The following is a 19365-nucleotide window of genomic DNA, read 5'->3' as shown; positions in this document are numbered from 1 at the left end:
CGAACCTTATTTCCAGCAGTACCGAAAGCTTAAGCAATAGTACAACAAAGTTGCCAGGTTTGCTACTAATCAACCATATAGAACTCATTACTGCATTGCTCTTAAGCAACTAAACTAGTTAAAACTATCACATTTACTCACACAAACACAAGTGGTAAAAGCCTACACACTGTTATACTCACCAGATGAATGCCCAGATTTACAACACATCATCCAACACTATTCCCTAAACATGATTCTGTTGTAAACATAGAAAAATCTATTTACTATATCCGAATTCAATAATACAAAAAGTGACTCCCTGTATTTCAACTGTAACTAAAAAAAAAAAAAAAGCAACAACATTCCCCAATCATTAAGACAATTTAAAAGCCCAACATCCTTTAAATCAGAACAAAAAAAATCACCTAACACACCTGGCTTTGTTTTTGTTTGTATCTAAACCTAAGCTATCATACAAAACTTATACATAATGCTAGGCTATTTTAGGTAAATCTTACCCCTTGGAAATAATCATTCTAATATACATATATAAATTGTCTTATGCTGCAGTTACTGTAACTCAGCTTGTTCAACATTAAAATGACTGAAAATGTCTGGGTATGCCCTTTTTTTGCTGTAAATATGTTTCCATGGTACAAATCAGGTAAATGAAATTATTTTCCTCTTGAAACAGTATGACAGCTACTAGAAATCAGTGCTTAACTCTGTGCAGTACAGAGCTGCAGAAACAGTTGGAGTCCATATAAAAGTATCACACCTCCAATAAATCTACAAATCACAACTGTAATTTAAAAAAAAGCAACAACATTCCTCAATCATTAAGACAATTTAAAAGCACAACATCCTTTAAATCAGAACTAAAAAAAAAACACCTAACACGCACCTGGCTTTGTTTTTGTTTATATCTAAACCTAAGCTATCATACAAAACTTATACACCATGCTAGGCTATTCAAGGTAAATCTTACCCCATGGAAATAATAGGTTCATAGGTTCATAGGTAGGTACTAGGCTATCGGCCCGAGGGCCTACGTAAGCCTAGCCAACAAGGTTCCCTGGCTTACACCATCCAAGAAAGTTATTTTCCTGTGCCACTGTCAAGCAGAGACACAGAAGTGATCCCCGAAGTGCATTTCCTATTTCCCATCCACTCATCAAGATTTTTCTTGAAGAGTGCTAATGAAGAACTTTGCTTGACATAGATGGGTAGCCTGTTCCAGAGTATGAGAAGTCTCTGGGACAGGAATCTATCCCTCCATCAAGTCCTGTTTATTGTGGTGACAAGGTTTAGGTCCCTAGAGCATGTAGCTCGGAGGGATTGGGATTTCTTTAGGTGTAGCATGTCCAACAGCTCTGGGTTTGACATAGCTTTATATGTTAGGCAGAGATCACCTCGGAGTAGGCAATATGCTACAGAGTAAAGCTGGAGTTTTTTGAGGCGGTCAGTGTAGGGCAGTTGTTTGAGGCCAGTAATCCTCTTTGTGAGGTACTTCTGTGGCCTTTCCAGCTGCTGCAGATGTCTTGTGAGGTACATTGCATACACGCCTGGGACATATATTCAAAGAGCTCCATTATGTCTCTCTTCATATAGTCCAGTGATGTACTTCTAAGGTCATTTACACATGGACTATGACCGTGCATGATCTGTCTCCAGACAGACAGACAGCTCACTGAGATCTTCTCCTTGTTTAGCTTGGTAAGGGGACATCAGTATGTCTTACAATGGAATCCCCAATAACTAGAATGTTTGGCTGTGTGGTGCATTGCCTTATGGGCTTGGAAGTGGGGCTACTGTGATTATAAGTTATGTGTTGTGTGAGGTGCTATCTTTTTTGAGTGTGTGCAGGGCCACTGAGAGATGCTTTTAGGAGGTCTTGGAGGTTTGAGTAGATTACAAGTGAATACCTCAGCATATGTGGATCTATGTGTTTGTTCCTTAGTGTTGGTAGTGCTTTGTGTGTAAAACCAATAACCTAATTTGCATTTATTGTGTGTGTATGTGACAGCTTTGCCTCCAAGGACATTATGTATCTATGTCTCGTACACACTGTGTCGATTCTATTTTATACACCCTATTTCTGTGCATATCTTGTCTGCACCTACTGTAGTCTGCATATGATTTTGTTATGTATTAGTATAATTATTATATTGTCATAGAAACTGCAAATCTGTAAATTTCCTTAGCTAATGTTCTTTTCTTTGTTCCTCATGCAATCTTAATCTAACTGTTTTAGTGTCAATATTGTGGAGCTTTTCTTCCCAGGTCTCAACTGAAAAGGAGCACTGCTGCCTATAGAACTATCCAGCTAAACAAATAAACAAATGGTAAATAAAATAAATAAATATTAGTATGAAATATGTAGTTATTACTTAATTTTCCTTAATAATATCTTACTTGAGGTCTTTTCATGGGTACCAGTTGCTTCCTGTTTCTTTCAGCTTGCAGTTTATTGAAAAGTAAATATCGAAATGGTGAACCAAAAGGCCTAACAAACACTTTTTGCAGGGGGACAAGACCCTCTGCTCCTCCCAACGTGGGGGCACCCCCCCAAATTTGGTCAATTGGAAGGGGAACAGGAAATTCATCCCTGGTTTGGCACCAATGTCTCTAATGGACTAAGGAAGCCTATAAACGGTTCATCTCCCAGGACTCTTTGTAAATGTTTCATCTCCCAAGCCCCTGCTTACACTTATCAAGAGTACCAGAACTTGTCAGAGATTAAGGATATATGGGTAGGCTTAAAAAGGACCCAGTGGTCTTTAGCCTAGTAAACATCTATGAAACTATGAACCTATAAGGCTTTCTCTGTGTTTGCCGCAGAGCTATCTGAACTGCAGCAAACATTAGGCAGTGATCTGACATAAACATGGAACTGAGTCTCAGCTCCAGAGACACAATAAACATGCATTTGAGTCACAGCTCTGACGATACAATAAACATGCATCTGAGTCACAGCACTGGAGATACAATGGACAGTGCATTTACAGCAGCACTAAGCAAAGACTATACTTAGCAGCTTGAGCAAGAAGTAGCAAAGAACATTATGAAGGTGTTGGTCATGGCAGTAGTTTAATGAAAGAGAAGCAAAATTGCTGATTTAGACCTACCTGACTTGCTCCTATCTTTTGTGGGTGGTGAAATACAGTCCATAAAACATGTTGGTAGCATGGTGGTGTAGTTAAGGAACCATTGTAACGATAAAAATAATCCAGCTGCTCAGGAAACAGCTTCTGAACATCAAATGAAGGAATGGACACTTTCTGACCTGACAATAAAGCAGACATAAAAATAATATGCTTTGGAAAAAAAAACAGATTTTTCTAACCTGGAAATGAACCAGACATAAAGATAATATGCTCTGAAAAAGTATAATGTCATGAAATTCAGTCAATTAGTTAAGCTTTCAGTCAGTCAACCAATCAATCTTTACTGGCATGTTTAAGCATTAATAAGGGGCATATTAATTAGATGTAAACAATGATTAAAATAAAAGAAAAGCAATACAATTTAATGAAAACAGCCAGTAGTGATCTACAACCTTTCTGAGTTTTTCAGCCGAGACAAGTAAGCACCTAATAATGGAGTTCCAGCACAAATGAATTACTGCCAGAATTTGTATTCATCATAAAAATAAATTGTGTTACATGACATTCTCTCTGACAGGTCACTTCATTATAAACGTCACAGAAAAGTGAAGAATTTTACGAAGTGTCTCACAGAACTGGTCACAGAACTCCACCAATATCATGAATAAGAAAGCAGAGACTATGTCATCAAACGGACGTTTTAGATTCAACAACAAACATACATTTGGGAAACATAGATGACAAACTGAATCCATTAAATATCAAACTCAGGACCATACACAGTAGAATTTAAGAAATCAGAAAAGTAATATGCCTTTCAGTCACACCCAGGGCATGATTAGAGCTGGCCATGAACTAAAATGACAGCTACCAAAATCAGCTGTTGATTGTTGGAAGAATAGCACTCCATTTATAGGACAGTCACACAGACTCACTCAGAAACCATCTTGATGAAAGAATTGATTGCAATAAAGAAAGGAAATAGACAACAATCAAGAGGAACACAAATTATTAGGAAAATCATTCTGCCAGGATACAATAGCTCTCTGTCACAGCACTGCACAGGCACTATGGAAGTTGGAAAGTACCACCATCAGACAAATTGGCGTTGCATTCAAACATGTATCCAAAAATGAATGAAATAAGGAAAAAGTGTTAAAATAATGACAGATGGAAATAGATACAGGAGATTTCTAATTTATTAATACAGTTAGTTTTCCCTTGCTTCCTCTCATAGGTGGATTATCTGAGTTGGGAATATTTAGATTTGCCTGTGTCATATTTTTGTTGTAAATAACTACAACGTCATTGAGAAAAATTATGAAAACAGTTTCATATGTTTGTGTTCATCTGCATATGTGTATATATTTTATGCATACATGTATCTATTATATGCAGATACAGAGATATAATCGACAAACAAAATTTTTGAAACCCATATGGTCGAGACCATATGATCGACAATTTCATTCACTGGCCATTTTGAATGAGATTATGCTACAGTGGAGACTGGGGAATGTGCCCTTTTCCCCACTGTAGTGCATTTTTGGAGTTAGTATAGATAATTAGTTTGGGGTGTGGGGGCACAAGCCTCCCTGCAAAAAAAAATAGTTTTTGTTTTTCTTCGAATCTATGTGATTTGAAGTTTTCTACATTCAAATCATTTGACATATGTGTATATCTAGCTATCTATACATATATATATATATATATATATATATATATATATATATATATACACACACACATGTGTGTGTGTGTGTGTGTGTGTGTGTGTGTGTGTGTGTGTGTGTGTGTGTGTGTGTGTGTCTGTGTGTATAGGTCTCGGTAACTTTGTCAAACCAGTACCTTGGAGGACATATGTTTAATCAACACCTTTTTATTGTTTAAACAGATGGTTGACAGATATGTAAGATCAACAGTTCCCAGGTAGGGGAATATACCCTTTTCCTGAGGACTGTATGATCTTGAAGTTAAAATATATAATTAGCAGGGGGTGTGAGGGGTGCAGGTGGGCTGGCCCCATGCAAAACATTATGCTTTTTTGTGTTTTTTTTAAGTTTTGCATGCATGAAGATTAATTCCCAGAGTACGTGTAATGCCATATCAACATGCATAATGTCGATCAATTTGTTTCAACATTATGCATGTCAGCATAAATGGGATTCGATCAATTTAATTAGGTCTATATATACACATAACTCAAAAAGGATTAATACTCATTTTGTTAAAAAGTTTATATTGGTATAAAAAAGAGAATCTACAAATGAGTGAATGCTCATTTGAATGAATCACATGTGGTTGAATTTAGTTTAATATAGTGTAGCTAAGTAAGAGTGTAATGGAAAATTAATATTTGAATGAAAAAGTGATAGTGAAGATGTGCAAGACTGTGTTTTAGCAGTTGGTATATGCATAAATGTTTGCAGGTTAAGGTTAGTGTAAAGGTTAGGTAGGGGATAGAGTCAGTGTTATGCAGACTACAGTGAAAATCCTAGAGGAGGTGATATGAAACTCGATATGGAAAATAATGAACATTAGAGGATAGCTTGGCTAAATACAATTGTAGAACCCAGCTGAAATTAAGGAAGCAGCCATAAACTGATACCCAACAAAAGAAAACATTGATTTTTCCATGTGATTTTATGACATCATGTTTTTTGGTCTGTATAAGGCAATGTTTTTTATATTATATATTTTTTGCAGAACTTGAGAAAGCGCCATATATTGGGCATGAAAGTGCTTAGTTTTTAATGATTAAACTAAGCACCGTTTTGCATAATTTCCTATGTGCAAAATATAGACCTGGTTTTGTTGCGCTTGGTTTTGTCCTGACTGCTAAATATTTTTTGGATTTCATTGTAGATGATTGCATTTAGCAGCAGGAACATTGCTGAAGTTGATGTTACAGAACTGGACTACACTCCATTATTATTTAGTGGTGCTATGGATTTGAGTCATGTTAAGCAGTTGCTGGTAATACAGAATAACATTCCATCTTTACATTCAGATAGTAATGTCGTTAATGAACGAACATCTGAAAATGATGCCACTGCTGTTTTTAGCAAAAATGTTTCAATTTTGGAAGAGAAAAATGTTTAATTATAAACGCTTGCAATGGCAATGTTTTTCATTTGAATCTTATTTACAGATACATGTAATATTGACTCAATGTTTGCAGTGAGACAGACAGTTGAGAAGAAGCTAGAGATGTGAAAAGAGTACAATTGGCCATTCCTAGACTTGGAGAAAGCATATGACAATGTCCCAAGAAAGCTGATTTGGGCAGTCTTGAGGTGGTTCAAAGATCCAGAAGCATTGGTAGAATTAGTGCAGGCTATGTACAAAGATCCAATGACTAAAATACGAACAGTGTTCGGTCTCACAGAGGGATTCCCAGTGGGAGTGGTTGTGCATCAGGGTACAGCTCTGAGCCCACTGCTGTTCATACTGGTGATGGATTACATTAGCAAACAACTCAGAGGAGAGAGATCAACAAAGATGAAGCTGCTGTATGCAGACAATGTGGCATTAAAGACAGACTCTTAGCAAGAACCTCGACAAGAGATAGGAGAATGGAGTGCAAAACTGAAGGCACATGGGATCAAACAAAGTACAGACAAGGCAGTTGTAATGGCAGCAAACTGGGAAAATCAGAAGAAGCTGAGAATTCACATAGAAGAGAAGATAGTGGAACAGGTTAACAGCTTCAAGTATCTGGGAGGGGTGGTTGAGGAGAAGGGAAATCTGAATGAAGAGGTCAAAGCAAGAATCAGAGTTGCTGCAGCCAACTGGCACAGAGTGTCAGGTGTGTTGCATGATAGAAGAATGTCAAAGAAGTTGACAAGTTGTTGTGTCTTTCGGCTTTTCCCAGTTAGGGGTCGCCACAGTGGAACTCGGTCCGCTAATGATTGGCAGTAGATTTTTACATGCCGAGTTGCCAGCTCTGATGCACAACCTTCAATGAAGGTACGCCCATTCACGCATGTCTCCACGCAGAAGACGCTCTAGCTGAGAATCGAACCGGAAAGCATCTTACTGTGAGGCGACAATGCTACCGCAGCACCACCACCGCAGTATCAAAGAAGTTGACAAGTAAGGTGTACAAAATATTGGTACGATCAGTACTACTGTATGGTACAGAAACCTGGGCAGTAAAAGCAGAGCAGATCAGGAAGCTAGAGGTGATGGAAATGAAGTGCCTGAGATGGGTGGTAGGATGCACAGTGTGGGACAGACAAAGAAATAAGGACATAACAGCAGAAGCCAAAGTAGCTCCAATTGCAGAAAAGATAAAAGAGAACAGATTATGGTGGTTTGGGCACATGAGCAGAAAAGCAGAAGACAATCTGGTGAAGAAGATTTTGGACAGACAGAAAGAAGGTAAGAGGAAATGAGGCATTCAGCAAAGAGGTGGATGGATTTTGTGAGAGAAGATCTTCAACTGTCAGGCATGAGTGTCAGAGAAGGCAGGAGTGTGGCATTGAATCAAGAGAGACAGTGACAGTTAACACGACATCCCGACTCCATGTAGAAAACGGAAAAAAGGGGGTTTATGATGATGATAATGATGATGATGTAATACTGAGTGATCTCAGAATCCTTAGGATGCCTACTTATGGCAATAAATAGACTTATTAAAGCAGCGGCGACAGTTGAATCTTTGTTTAAGCAAAAATTATATGACATTAATGAATGCTTATTTTAGACCACTGGAAGAAGATTTGTTTAAGGGTATGCAGACACTTGACAATGAGCTTACTTTTAATCCAATAAATGAAAATGAACAGTGGAAATATACTGATATGATAAACAACGTGGCTTTGTTTGAATGTCGGCTTAAGATCACAAAGGAGTGCAAATTATAGAGAGATATTAACTGTAATTGTAACAATATTTTTTTCTTGGCCAAAACCATTGAGAAGTTCCCCCTATTACCAATAAGAACATTCTTTATGGTGATGTGACATCTGATGCTCCCCAAATACAAATGGTGACTCCTAGTGAGGTTGCTACTCTAACACCAGAGGATTTTCCAACTCTTCCAGAAGCAGTGGCCATGCCACTTCAGAGACAATGATCAGGGGGGCGTGGAAGAAGTAACAGAAGGAGAGCAGGTGGATGCTCAAATTGGAAACTGATGGAAATGAGGGTACAGACACACTGCATGTCAAGAAATCAAATTAAATAGTATATAACATTTCTTCTTATGCATTGAATGATGAACAGATTAGAGTCTGGAGCAATATTCTTTCTTTTATTTCACATGCGGACAGTCAGGTAATAGAGGTTATGACCAATCTTAGATTGCATGTAATGTTATGCTTAAATATATGTTTAGACAAAATAATGAGTTGCAGAATATATTCAAGAAGCCTAGTATTTTCACCCCAAAATTCACATCCACTTCTAGAAGCATTTTTACAAACATGTGAAAAACAGAATTATACATTTTTTTTTACAGAAGTGTAAGCAAAAAAAGAGATTTTATAATATGATCTCCCATGAATTGGAGATTTTTCATAATTTAGAAACAAATAAAGACATTGAAATTAAGGCTGCAGATAAAGGGGAATCCTTTGTAGTCAAGGACAGGTCATTCTATTTAATATAACTGAATAATTTATTAGATGATTCTAATACATACAATAAGTTAAAGAAATATGAAATTACAAACATTATCTCTAAAGTTCAAATCATCACATATGGTATGTTCATGAATGGATTTTTAATCCCTGATGTAGCTGAATATTTTTATGGTTTTAGTCCATTGATACCCGTAATTTACAGTTTACGTAAAATCCATGTCAATTATTGACTCAACCACTTTACCCACTTGTGTCAGGAGCTGGATGGTTAACTGAGCCTCTGTCTATACATATATATATATATATATGTATATATATATATAATTTATATCAATGCAAATTAATAATGTTTTTAAAGATTGTTTGTAACAATAGATGTAAAGTTACTCTTTACTGTTATACCAAATGATTATGGGATCAACCATCAATATACATATATAAAGAGAGAGAGAGAGAGAAAGAGAGAGAGAGAGAAACAGGTGAGGTCTTTTTTTAGATAAAATTCCCAGTGTGTTAAAAGACACAAAACACTTTTTAAATAATTTATATCAATGCAAATTAATAATGTTTTTAAAGATTGTTTGTAACAATAGATGTAAAGTTACTCTTTACTGTTATACCAAATGATTATGGGATCAACCATATCTGCAGTTTTTTTTTATCGAAGAATAGTGGATACAGTCATTTGAAAATTAATTTGTTATGTACTATTTTATTTCAGCATGAATATTTTTACAACAGTTTGGAGTAGCAATGGGCACTGCTTGTTGCAGTCATTATGTAAATCTTGCTTTTATTAAGTAGGAGAATGATTTTTTGCAACCTGGAAGATAATATGCCAGTTATGTGACATGCTATTCTAGATTTGTGGATAATATATTTTTTATTTGGACTAGTGATCAATCCATGTTAGAGATGTTTATACAATATTTACATATTACTACTGGTAGAAGTTTCAATAATGAGTTCTAAGTCAAATATAGATGTTTTGGATGTGACCATTTCAAAGGAGAATACAAGACTGAACTCACAAGTATATAAAAAGGAATGCAAAAAAGATAGATTGTTGAACAGAAAGAGTATACATCCTAAATATATTTATAAAAATATGGTTAAAGGACAGATGATGAGTTTAACCTGTCTAATAAGTAATAATACAGACCTAATGCCCTTTCTAATAAGTCTGGGGAATGACTTCTATTGAGAAGGACTATTCTGGACAAGACTTAGATAAATGCTTGAGTGAAGTATTAAATAGTAGATCACACACAGTTTCCCCTTTTTTTTTTGGCCTGCCAAATTAGATAACATGTTAGTTATTTCTACAGATGTGTTAGGTTTCCTTTAAGTTATGCAAGAGATGTAAATATATTTTGCAATACAGTTAAAGAAAATTGGCAGATTTTATCAGCTGACATTGAAACTGAACATATAACTGGTGACAGTCCAAACTTTTATTTTAAAAATAAACCTAATTTTAAGAGAAAGTTATACCACAGACTATTTTGTGGCACAAATAATATTTTGTTTAGGAAAGGGACATTTCTTTGCATGAACTGTAATTATTGTAAATATAGTCTGCAAAGAGATCATTTTTACATTCTAAATTTTAAAAAGAAATATAAGGTCAAGGGATATGCTGACTGTAATACTTAGCATTTAGTAAACATAGCATGTTGCATGGAATGCCAATATATTATGTTGGGAAAATGGATAGGAATTTTAAAGAGATAATATATAAACATATTTATGATGTTAGAAAAGTAAATTTACATAAGGCATTAGAAAAACATGTGGCAAATACAGATACAACACACAATTTTACATTTATGTTGCTACAGACTACATCTGAAAATCCTAGAGGAGGTGATATGAAACTTGATACGGAGAATAATGAATATTGGTGGATAACTAAGCAAAATGCCATTGCAGAACATGGCTTAAATGAGGGAAAAAACTTAAACATCAATTTTCCCATGTGATTTTATGACGTCATGTTTTTGGTCTATATAAGGCAATGTTTTTATATTGTTTTTGCAGGACTTGAGAAAGTGCCATATGTTGGGTGTAAAAGCACGTGTTTTTGTAATAATAAACTAAGCACCCTTTTGCATGGTTATCTAAGTGCAATTTTTTTTATCATATAGACATAGTTGACAAGAGTTGGAGCCCACCCATGATATCAGCCACAGGTAACTGACTTCTAGCATGCTTCCCCTCAAGACTGGCTTGTCTGGTTGCCCTCATGCCACCTTATCTCCCATCATGGTGTTCCCATTCCTTGCATGTTAATCCCCATCCCATGTTTGCAGTCCAAACCTCCCCATCACCAGTTATCCATATTTTACCAGTCCGCATATCTCCATTATTGCCACCCCACTACCTCCCCTGTTAGTCTTTGAGTGCTTGCCCCTGCTGTCATTACTATACCCTCCTTTTTATCCACACTTCTTTCATGCTACCTTCTTCTCTACCGTTTTAACAAAAATAAAAAAGGGCTTCTGTCCAAAACAAATCCTTCTTCCCTACCACATTCCACTCTTCCCTTCCCATTGCCTTCCATGTGTTCTTCTGCTTGCACTGTCCCCTTTTTGACCATCTTATCTCCAGTTTCCTCCCCATTTACCAAATAAAATCAATTGGCAGTTTGTTGTTTAGCTCTTGCATGTTTTAACAACTGTGCCCATGTTGCAGCTATACAATGCACGCATGTGTGTGTGAACATGCATAGTGTCAGGCATGTTACCTGTATGCCAGTGTCATAATGCCATGTACTGTGGTCCACTCACTTGCACATTGTCTGCAATTTTCATGATTGTGAGGCTTCATTATGGATCATTATCCTAAACATAACACTATGTCAGTGCTTAAGCATACTTAATCCCTGTTGGGCTGCAATACACTATCTTGATTTACCACAGCCTTTTCCATCATGTTGGACAGAGTGTACTGCTATGTTTTTTTACTGAAAGCACTATTTACTAAGTGCAGGATTTTTTGGAATGAGGAATGCCAAATAGTTATATATTTTATGGGGTGTGCTTTTGATTATGGTAAGTGGCTCTATGTGTTAATGCCAAAAACTTTCAGAATGAAGCTTCATTCCACCCTTACCACTGCCACCTTAATCATGTGTGCTAACTCTAACCCTGCTGATGCTACTAACCTCAACATCACCTTGCCAAAAACCCTATCCTCAGAAGCACCACTACACAAGACGCTTACACACACATTGTACATATGCCATCATACGTTCCAAGCACTACAACTGTAACATTTTCTAGGTTCATGCTAGGCTAACTGCCCTTGTGAGCCATTTTAAGCCTAGCCAATTATTCCCTGTGAGATTCAAACCCTGTACCTTGTGTTTGCAAGGCAAACACCTTAGCCATTAGGGCACCCTCTTTACTGCACACTTGCTCTCAGCCTAACCTGGAAACACTCATACATAGCACTAAATCTATTACCTTCCCTAGGCCATATTCTAACCCTAACCTGCAAACATTGGACACACACTCTCACCTATAATGCAGCAACTTTTGGTATATCCAAATGTTTCAGCATTTCAAAACCCATATACTATAACACCAAGCACATCTGACATACCCAAGGAACACTCGGCAATCCTACATTTGAAATTTCCAGCAATCAGCAAGCAGGAAATTTTGGTAAACACTTTCTTCAGTAAATTATGTTGACAAGATGTGCGTTTGACATTGCAACTTCAAGACTGCACAATAGTGAGGAAAAGGTAATTCCATGATCTCCCTCAAGGAAATGCCGACAGAAGAGATCAAATGATTATTCAATCACTTCTGTTGGCATTGAAGTTGCTCGAGATTATGAACTTTCAACTACATGAAATCCTTCCATATATACATACTCGGGTACACAAACACACACACACACACACACACACACACACACACACACACACATATATATATATATATATATATATATATATATATATATATATAGGTTCATAGGTGGGTACTAGGCTATCGGCCCAAGAGCCTACGTAAGCCTAGCCAACAAGGTTCCATAGCTTATGCCACCCAAAAAAGTTATTTTCCTGTGCCACTGTCCAGCAGAGACACAGAAGTGATCCCTGGGGTGTAGTTCCTATTTCCCATCCACTCATCAAGATTTTTCTTGAAGAGTGCTAATGAAGACCTTTGCTTGACATAGATGGGTAGCTTGTTCCAGAGTATAGGAAGTCTCTGGGACAGGAATTTATCCCTCCAGCATGTCCTGTTTATTGTGGTGACAAGGTTTAGGTCCCTAGAGTGTGTAACTCGGAGGGATTGGGATTTCTTTAGGTGTAGCATGTCCAACAGCTCTGGGTTTGACATAGCTTTATATGTTAGGCAGAGATCACCTTGGAGTAGGCAATATGCTACAGAGTAAAGCTGGAGTTTTTTGAGGCGGTCAGTGTAGGACATTTGTTTGAAGCCAGTAATCCTCTTTGTGAGGTACTTCTGTGACCTTTCCAGCTGCTGCAGATGTCTTGTGAGGTACATTCCAAAAGGGGCGTTGTACTCTATAATGGGTCTAATGAGTGTCGAGTAGAGGGGAACAATGACCTCTTTTTTCCTGGATGAGAACCCTTTTATGATGAGGTGCGCCACATAAAAGGACTTCCTGACTACTGTGGCGATGTGACTATCAAAGGAGAGACTACTGTCCACCTGGGTCCCAAGGTCTCTTATCATGCATTCGGTGTTAAGTAGATTGCTGCCTATGTGGTAGTTCATGGGTACAGAGTTTTTACCAAAGGGGATGACACTGCACTTTTTGGCATTGAGCTTGAGGCCATGGCTCTGACACCAGGTATCTGTCTCAGTAAGGCCCTTCTGTAGGATGTCCACATCATTTGGGGACTTGACTATGGCTCCTAGTTTGCAGTCATCTGTGAAATTCATTAGCCAGAGGCCTTCTGTGCTAGCCTGTACTTCAGAGAAGTAGATACCAAACAGGAGAAGTCCCAGGATGAAACCCTGTGGTACTCCACTTGTCACTGCTTTGAGGTCAGATTTGGAGTCTGCAACTTTTACAGTGTGGGTTCTGTCAGTGAGCCAGTTGGCAACCCATCTTGTGACGTAGGGATTTATACCTAGTTTAGTGAGTTTAGCTATAATTCCAGAATGAGGGATGGTGTCGAAAGCCTTGGCAAGGTCAAGATAGGCTGTGTGAACCACCTTACCCTCATCCACGGCTTTGGTGACTGCCTCAAAGAAGTCGATCAGGTTCAGGAGGCATGATCTGCCTTTCACAAACCTGAACTGGGTGGGATCCAGAGTTTGGAGGTTACCAATGTCTTTGTTTATGAGTTCCATGATGATACATTCCATGGCCTTGCAGACCAGGCTCATCAGCCTAATAGGTCGATAGTTCCCGGGATCAGTGGTACTGAGGCTGACCAGGGAGCTCCTCCACTCATGAGATTTTACTCTCTTTTGCAACAGTTTCTTCCTTCTGTTGAACAGTTTGTTTATGGCAGTGGACCACCAGATTGGCTTCCGTTTTTTGGAGGATAGCGTCTTGGTTCTGTTTGGGATAGCACGATCCATGCACTCGTGTAAGTGCTTATAGAGTGCATTTGTGTAGGATTCAGCAGTTGTAACTGTATTGTCCATCTGCATGGGTGTCATGAAGTTTACCACTTCGGTCTTAAAACGCATGAAGTTGGCTTTTGAGAAATTTTTTACTGTGGTTTCCATAATGGGGGTGGGGTCAGGATGTGGATATCAAGGGTGATAAGCTTATGGTCGGATCGGTCCAATGAGGAGTTGACTTCAGGTGTGGAACACCAGTCACTCATGTTGGTAATGACTAGGTCTAGGATATTGTTGCCCCTGGTGGGGGTGTGGATAAGTTGATCTAGTGCATTGGAGTTTATGAATTCCAGAAAGCGTTGAGCTAAGGAGTTGGTACACGAGTAGTTTTCCCAGTTAATATATACATACACACACATACACACACACACACACACACACACACACACACATATATATATATATATATATATATATATATATATATATATATATATATATATACACATAGGTCCACTACAAAATCTCGAGATCCCACAATCTCGACTGTTAAAATCCTGAGTCCAGAATGTCGTGATTGTGGAATCTCGAAATCATAAAGAAAAAAAAAGACAACATTTAAAAACATGTTTTTGCAGGGGGGGGGGAATCCCCCTGCACCCACCACACCCCCTGCAAATTAAATATACTAACTTCAAGATGGCACTACAGTGAAGAGAATGTGTTCCCGTTCCACAATGTATAGCGATCTATATTACTGTTCTCTTCACTGTACAGTGATCTCAGAATTAGTATATTTAGGTTGCAGGGAGTGTGGTGGGTGCAGAAGGGCTTGTCACCCTGAAAAAACATTTTTAAATGCTGTCATCCTTTTTTTTTTTTTTATGATTTCAAGATTACACAATCTCGACATTATAGACTTGGGATTTTGACAGTCGAGATTATGGGATCTGAAGAAGTGGACACACACACACATATATGTATGTGTGTGTGTGTGTATATATATATATATATATATATATTAGGTTTACTATCAAATTGTCGATCCCGTTTTGTGCGACGCGCATTGCCCGAACGCGGAACTGCGAACGTCACTACACCGACGCCCAGATGTGCGAACGGCAACATCTCGCCCCCATCCGACCCATGGTAGCATGGGTGTGGAGGTGTTGCGCGGCCGGTAATGTCGATCGTCGGAGTTTCGCGGTTTCGGTTCGCTATCGAAATGGTTTGGTGTTTGGTTCAGCAAGCGCGTCGATGGGGTCGCCGTTACGGCAGTGCATTGAACATTTGATAGTAAACCTATATATATATATATATATATATATATATATATATATATATATATATATATATTAGCAGTTCACTAAATGCTCACTTTTTTGACAGAGTGTACTGTTATGTGTTTTTACTGAAAGCACTATTTATCAAGTGCAGGGTTTATTGAAAGGAGGAATGGCAAATGGTTATGTATTTTATTGAATGTGATTTTTGGTTGCAGTAGTTAGCTGTGTTAGTTAATGCCAAAACTTTCAGACTGAAGCTTCATCCTCCCTCCTTGTACACCTTACTCACGTGTGCTAACTATAACCTTACCCCTGCCGCTAGACCACACCTCAGTCCAACACATCAGCTTACCAAAAACCCTTTCCCCTGCACCACACAAGACAATCATACATACACATGCATATGCACACACACTGTACATATACCATCACAAATGCAAAACATTAAAGCTGTTACTTTACTTAGCTCTTACTTTAAACTTAACCTGGAAACACTCACAAATGCACTCTAAAATCTTCACACACACACACACACACACACACACACACACACACACACACACACACACACACACACACACAAACATGCACAGAAACACAAACACTCAACACTCACACACACACACACTCACACACACAAACATGCCACTAAATCTATTCCCATCCCTAGCCCAGATTCTAACACTAACCTACAAACATTGCACACGCATGTTCACTCATAATGCAGAAAGTTTTGGTATATCTAAAAGTTTCAGCATTTCAAAACCCATTTACTGCAACCATAAGCACATCCAGCATAACAAAGTAACACTCCACAATGCTACATTCAAAATTTCCTGCAGTCAGCAAGCAGGGATTTTGATAAACTCAGACTTCAATAAATTCTTATAGGCTCATAGGTATATGCTAGGCTAATGACCACCAGGGTCTTTATAAGCCTAGATGAGCAACCCAAATCAGTTGTGTCCCCATGTAATATATGGGTGTCTATTTGGAGAGTTATGCTAGTTAGGAGGCCGCTAAAGGTTTAGTGGGGAGGGTATGTTAGTTATGCAATATTTACTGTCAGCCTCTATCTATGGGGAATAGATTGGGGGTGAATTTTCAATTTCCATCCAATGGTCAAGGCTACATTTGAAATAGGGTTAGGGAAGGACTCTGCTTCACATGGATGGGGAGCCTTTTCCACAGCATGGGGATCCTTTGAGAGACATACCTGTCTTACCAGCATGTTCTATATATGTTGCAAGCAAAGTTTAAATCATTGAATCTAGTGTTTCTGGTGCTATTCATTTTGCAGATGTGCAAAAGGCCCATCAGAGCTAGATGTGAGGATGCCTCATATGCGAAGCATAGATCATCTTTCAGTAACCTGTAGGAGACTGAGTATAGAGTTATGCTTTTAAGCAATCTGTTTAGGACAATGTGTTAATATCCTGGATTCTCTTGAACTATGTGAGCATTCCATCTGTTGAATATGTCTGGTCAAGTACCTACCGAAGGGGGCACTGTACTCAATAATGCCGAAGGAGGTTTGTACTCAATGATGGGTCTGATAGGGCTGAGTAAAGTGATACTATAACTTACTTGAAACTGGATGTCATACCCTTACTTATAAAGTGGGTGACATAGAATGAGTTTCTTACTACCATGGCTATATGTTGATTGAAGGCTAGATTGCTGTCTAGATATGTTGCCACATCCTTAACTACTGATCCATAGCTTCATAGATAAACACTGTGCTAGTTGCCTGCGCAGGCCATTTTTAGCCTAGCCAATTTCCCAGAGGTGAGAATTTAACCCTGTACTTTGTGTTTATTAGGTAAACACCTTAGCCTGTTTGCCACCCCAACCCCAGCCCCTACTGGATCAAATCTTAGGGGTGTCTTAACAATGCTGTAATTAACCTGGGTGGACTTTTCCCCAAAAGGCACTATAATGCACTTCTTGGCATTAAGTTTTTATGTGTGTCATACAATAGATTCCTCTATGACAACAGTCCTGGGTAAAGTGTTTGCTTGTCTTACAGGCTTTGTTCTGTTGGTTGATTGGGTGTAGGCAAATATGTGGTATTTGGTATTGATTTTGGAGTGTGTTTTAGAGATTGCTGAGGATAGGTGTTGCCATTTATTGATCTGGGAGGTCTTTGAGGTTTGGAAAGATTGCTTTTTAGTGCTCCAGTGTTAGATGGTCTATGTGCGTGTGGTGAACAGTGTGTGTTGTATGTTGCTTGTGTGTTCTTGAAAGCCTTGTTTATAACCGAGATTTTTACCTCCAAGGAAATTATGCATAAACATTTCTCGCATACTGTGTTAATTTCTTTAACGAATAAAAGACTGTCTGTAAACATGAGACAATTACTACATTGTCTCAAGATGTCCATATCTACCAAACTGGCTATGGAGACATTTGGAAATTGCATATCCATGTCATGTGGGCCTGTATTAGGGTAGGCCATTGTGGTTTGAGGACTGGGTTTTACAGACATCTCCTAAAGGTGGTTTCTAAGGGTAAGGACTAAAGTTAGATAGTGCTAAGATATGGGACTATTGCTGTTAGATGTGCAAGAGAGCTGCTCAAAGCTGAACTCCTTGCAATGCCTCTATTTTACAGGTTACAGTCCTAATACTAGTTATATAGGTAAACTTTACTGTCCAAGCATTTGCGTCTGTACAAGACACTGCCAACCACTATTGCATGGTGACAGCTCAGTGCAAAAGGGCATAATTTATAGCAATAGAAAAGAACCTGAAACCTAACTTCTGAGTGTTTTGGCCAATAAATTACTACACATTGAGCTCGTCTGGAGTGTTTCTCAACTTAGAAAGACCAGGCAAACACCTTCTGCCATAAAATAGATGATCTGCTCCTCTTAATGTAAAAACACAGCTAAAAAGGAACCCTCAAGTACAATGCAACAGTAAAATAACTTATTCCCTGGTCAGATCACCCTACCACAAGGCAATCTAAATCCAAACAATTTAGAAAGCAACACTTAACAGAAAACAGGTGATTTTTTTTACACCAAAAGTACTTTAAATGCAGTAAAACAGTAAGAAAAAATGTACAGTGCACCTGTTCAAGAACCTATTCTGCACAGGAAAATGGTCCCACAGCTCTCTTCAAAGATACAACTTTAGTGGTAAATTGGGATTTACCAATAAAGTTGTATCTTAGAAGAGAGTTCTGACAGGACCTTCTTCCCGTGTAGAACGGGATTTTGTTTGCAGTAAAATAGTAACAGTCAGTTCAATAATGAAGTGCAAGTGCAGTAAATCATATCCAATAACTTCTCATTCTTTTTCATTTTTGGAATTCAGTGTTCAAGGACCTATGAGTTGGGATTTATGATTTCATGCATGTCAGGGGAAAAAAAAACATAAAATATTTTTTATCATGTATGAGAAATGTAAACAGTCAGAAAATAACTAAGAGAAGATGGACATGTTAAATAGACACCTCTGCCATGTATTTATGATTAAAACAATACAAAATAAATCAAACAAAAAATAGTGACCAATACTAAGCAGAATGAACTAGAATGGACACAGATGCATTTGCGGTACAGTGCGTAATAGAGGAACTCATCTACTGGAATAAAGAAATAAGCTTGGATGATGAATACATTATAACAATGAAAGAACACATGAAAATAAATTCTTTGTGGCTCTTCATCCTGTCCTGATGTTCACAGAAAACCAGATGGAAAGCAGTTGATACTCTTCTAGGCTATAAAGGAAGCCATGAAAAAAGAAGCTACATACTATATATAATTATATCATCTGTAGAAAACAAAATGCTAGACACTGTACTTAAATACAAGAAAACTCAGCTCAAGGAAGCA

General features: G+C 38.0%; 1 protein-coding gene across 1 annotated transcript in view; it reads right to left on the bottom strand.

The window, feature by feature from the left end:
* CA14 (carbonic anhydrase 14) overlaps positions 1-19365 on the bottom strand; it is a 449592-nt gene that overhangs the window by 116615 nt on the left and 313612 nt on the right. Inside the window, exon 7 of the mRNA XM_044079914.1 lies at positions 3111-3268. Within this exon, the coding sequence (XP_043935849.1) occupies positions 3111-3268 (158 nt within the window). The remainder of the gene's footprint in view (positions 1-3110; positions 3269-19365) is intronic.

The sequence above is a fragment of the Protopterus annectens genome, chromosome 8.part0 (genome assembly GCF_019279795.1).
Source record: "Protopterus annectens isolate FY-2018-M chromosome 8.part0, PAN1.0, whole genome shotgun sequence".
Classification (NCBI taxonomy): Eukaryota; Metazoa; Chordata; order Ceratodontiformes; family Protopteridae; genus Protopterus; species Protopterus annectens.
This window is presented reverse-complemented; position numbering and strand designations above follow the sequence as displayed.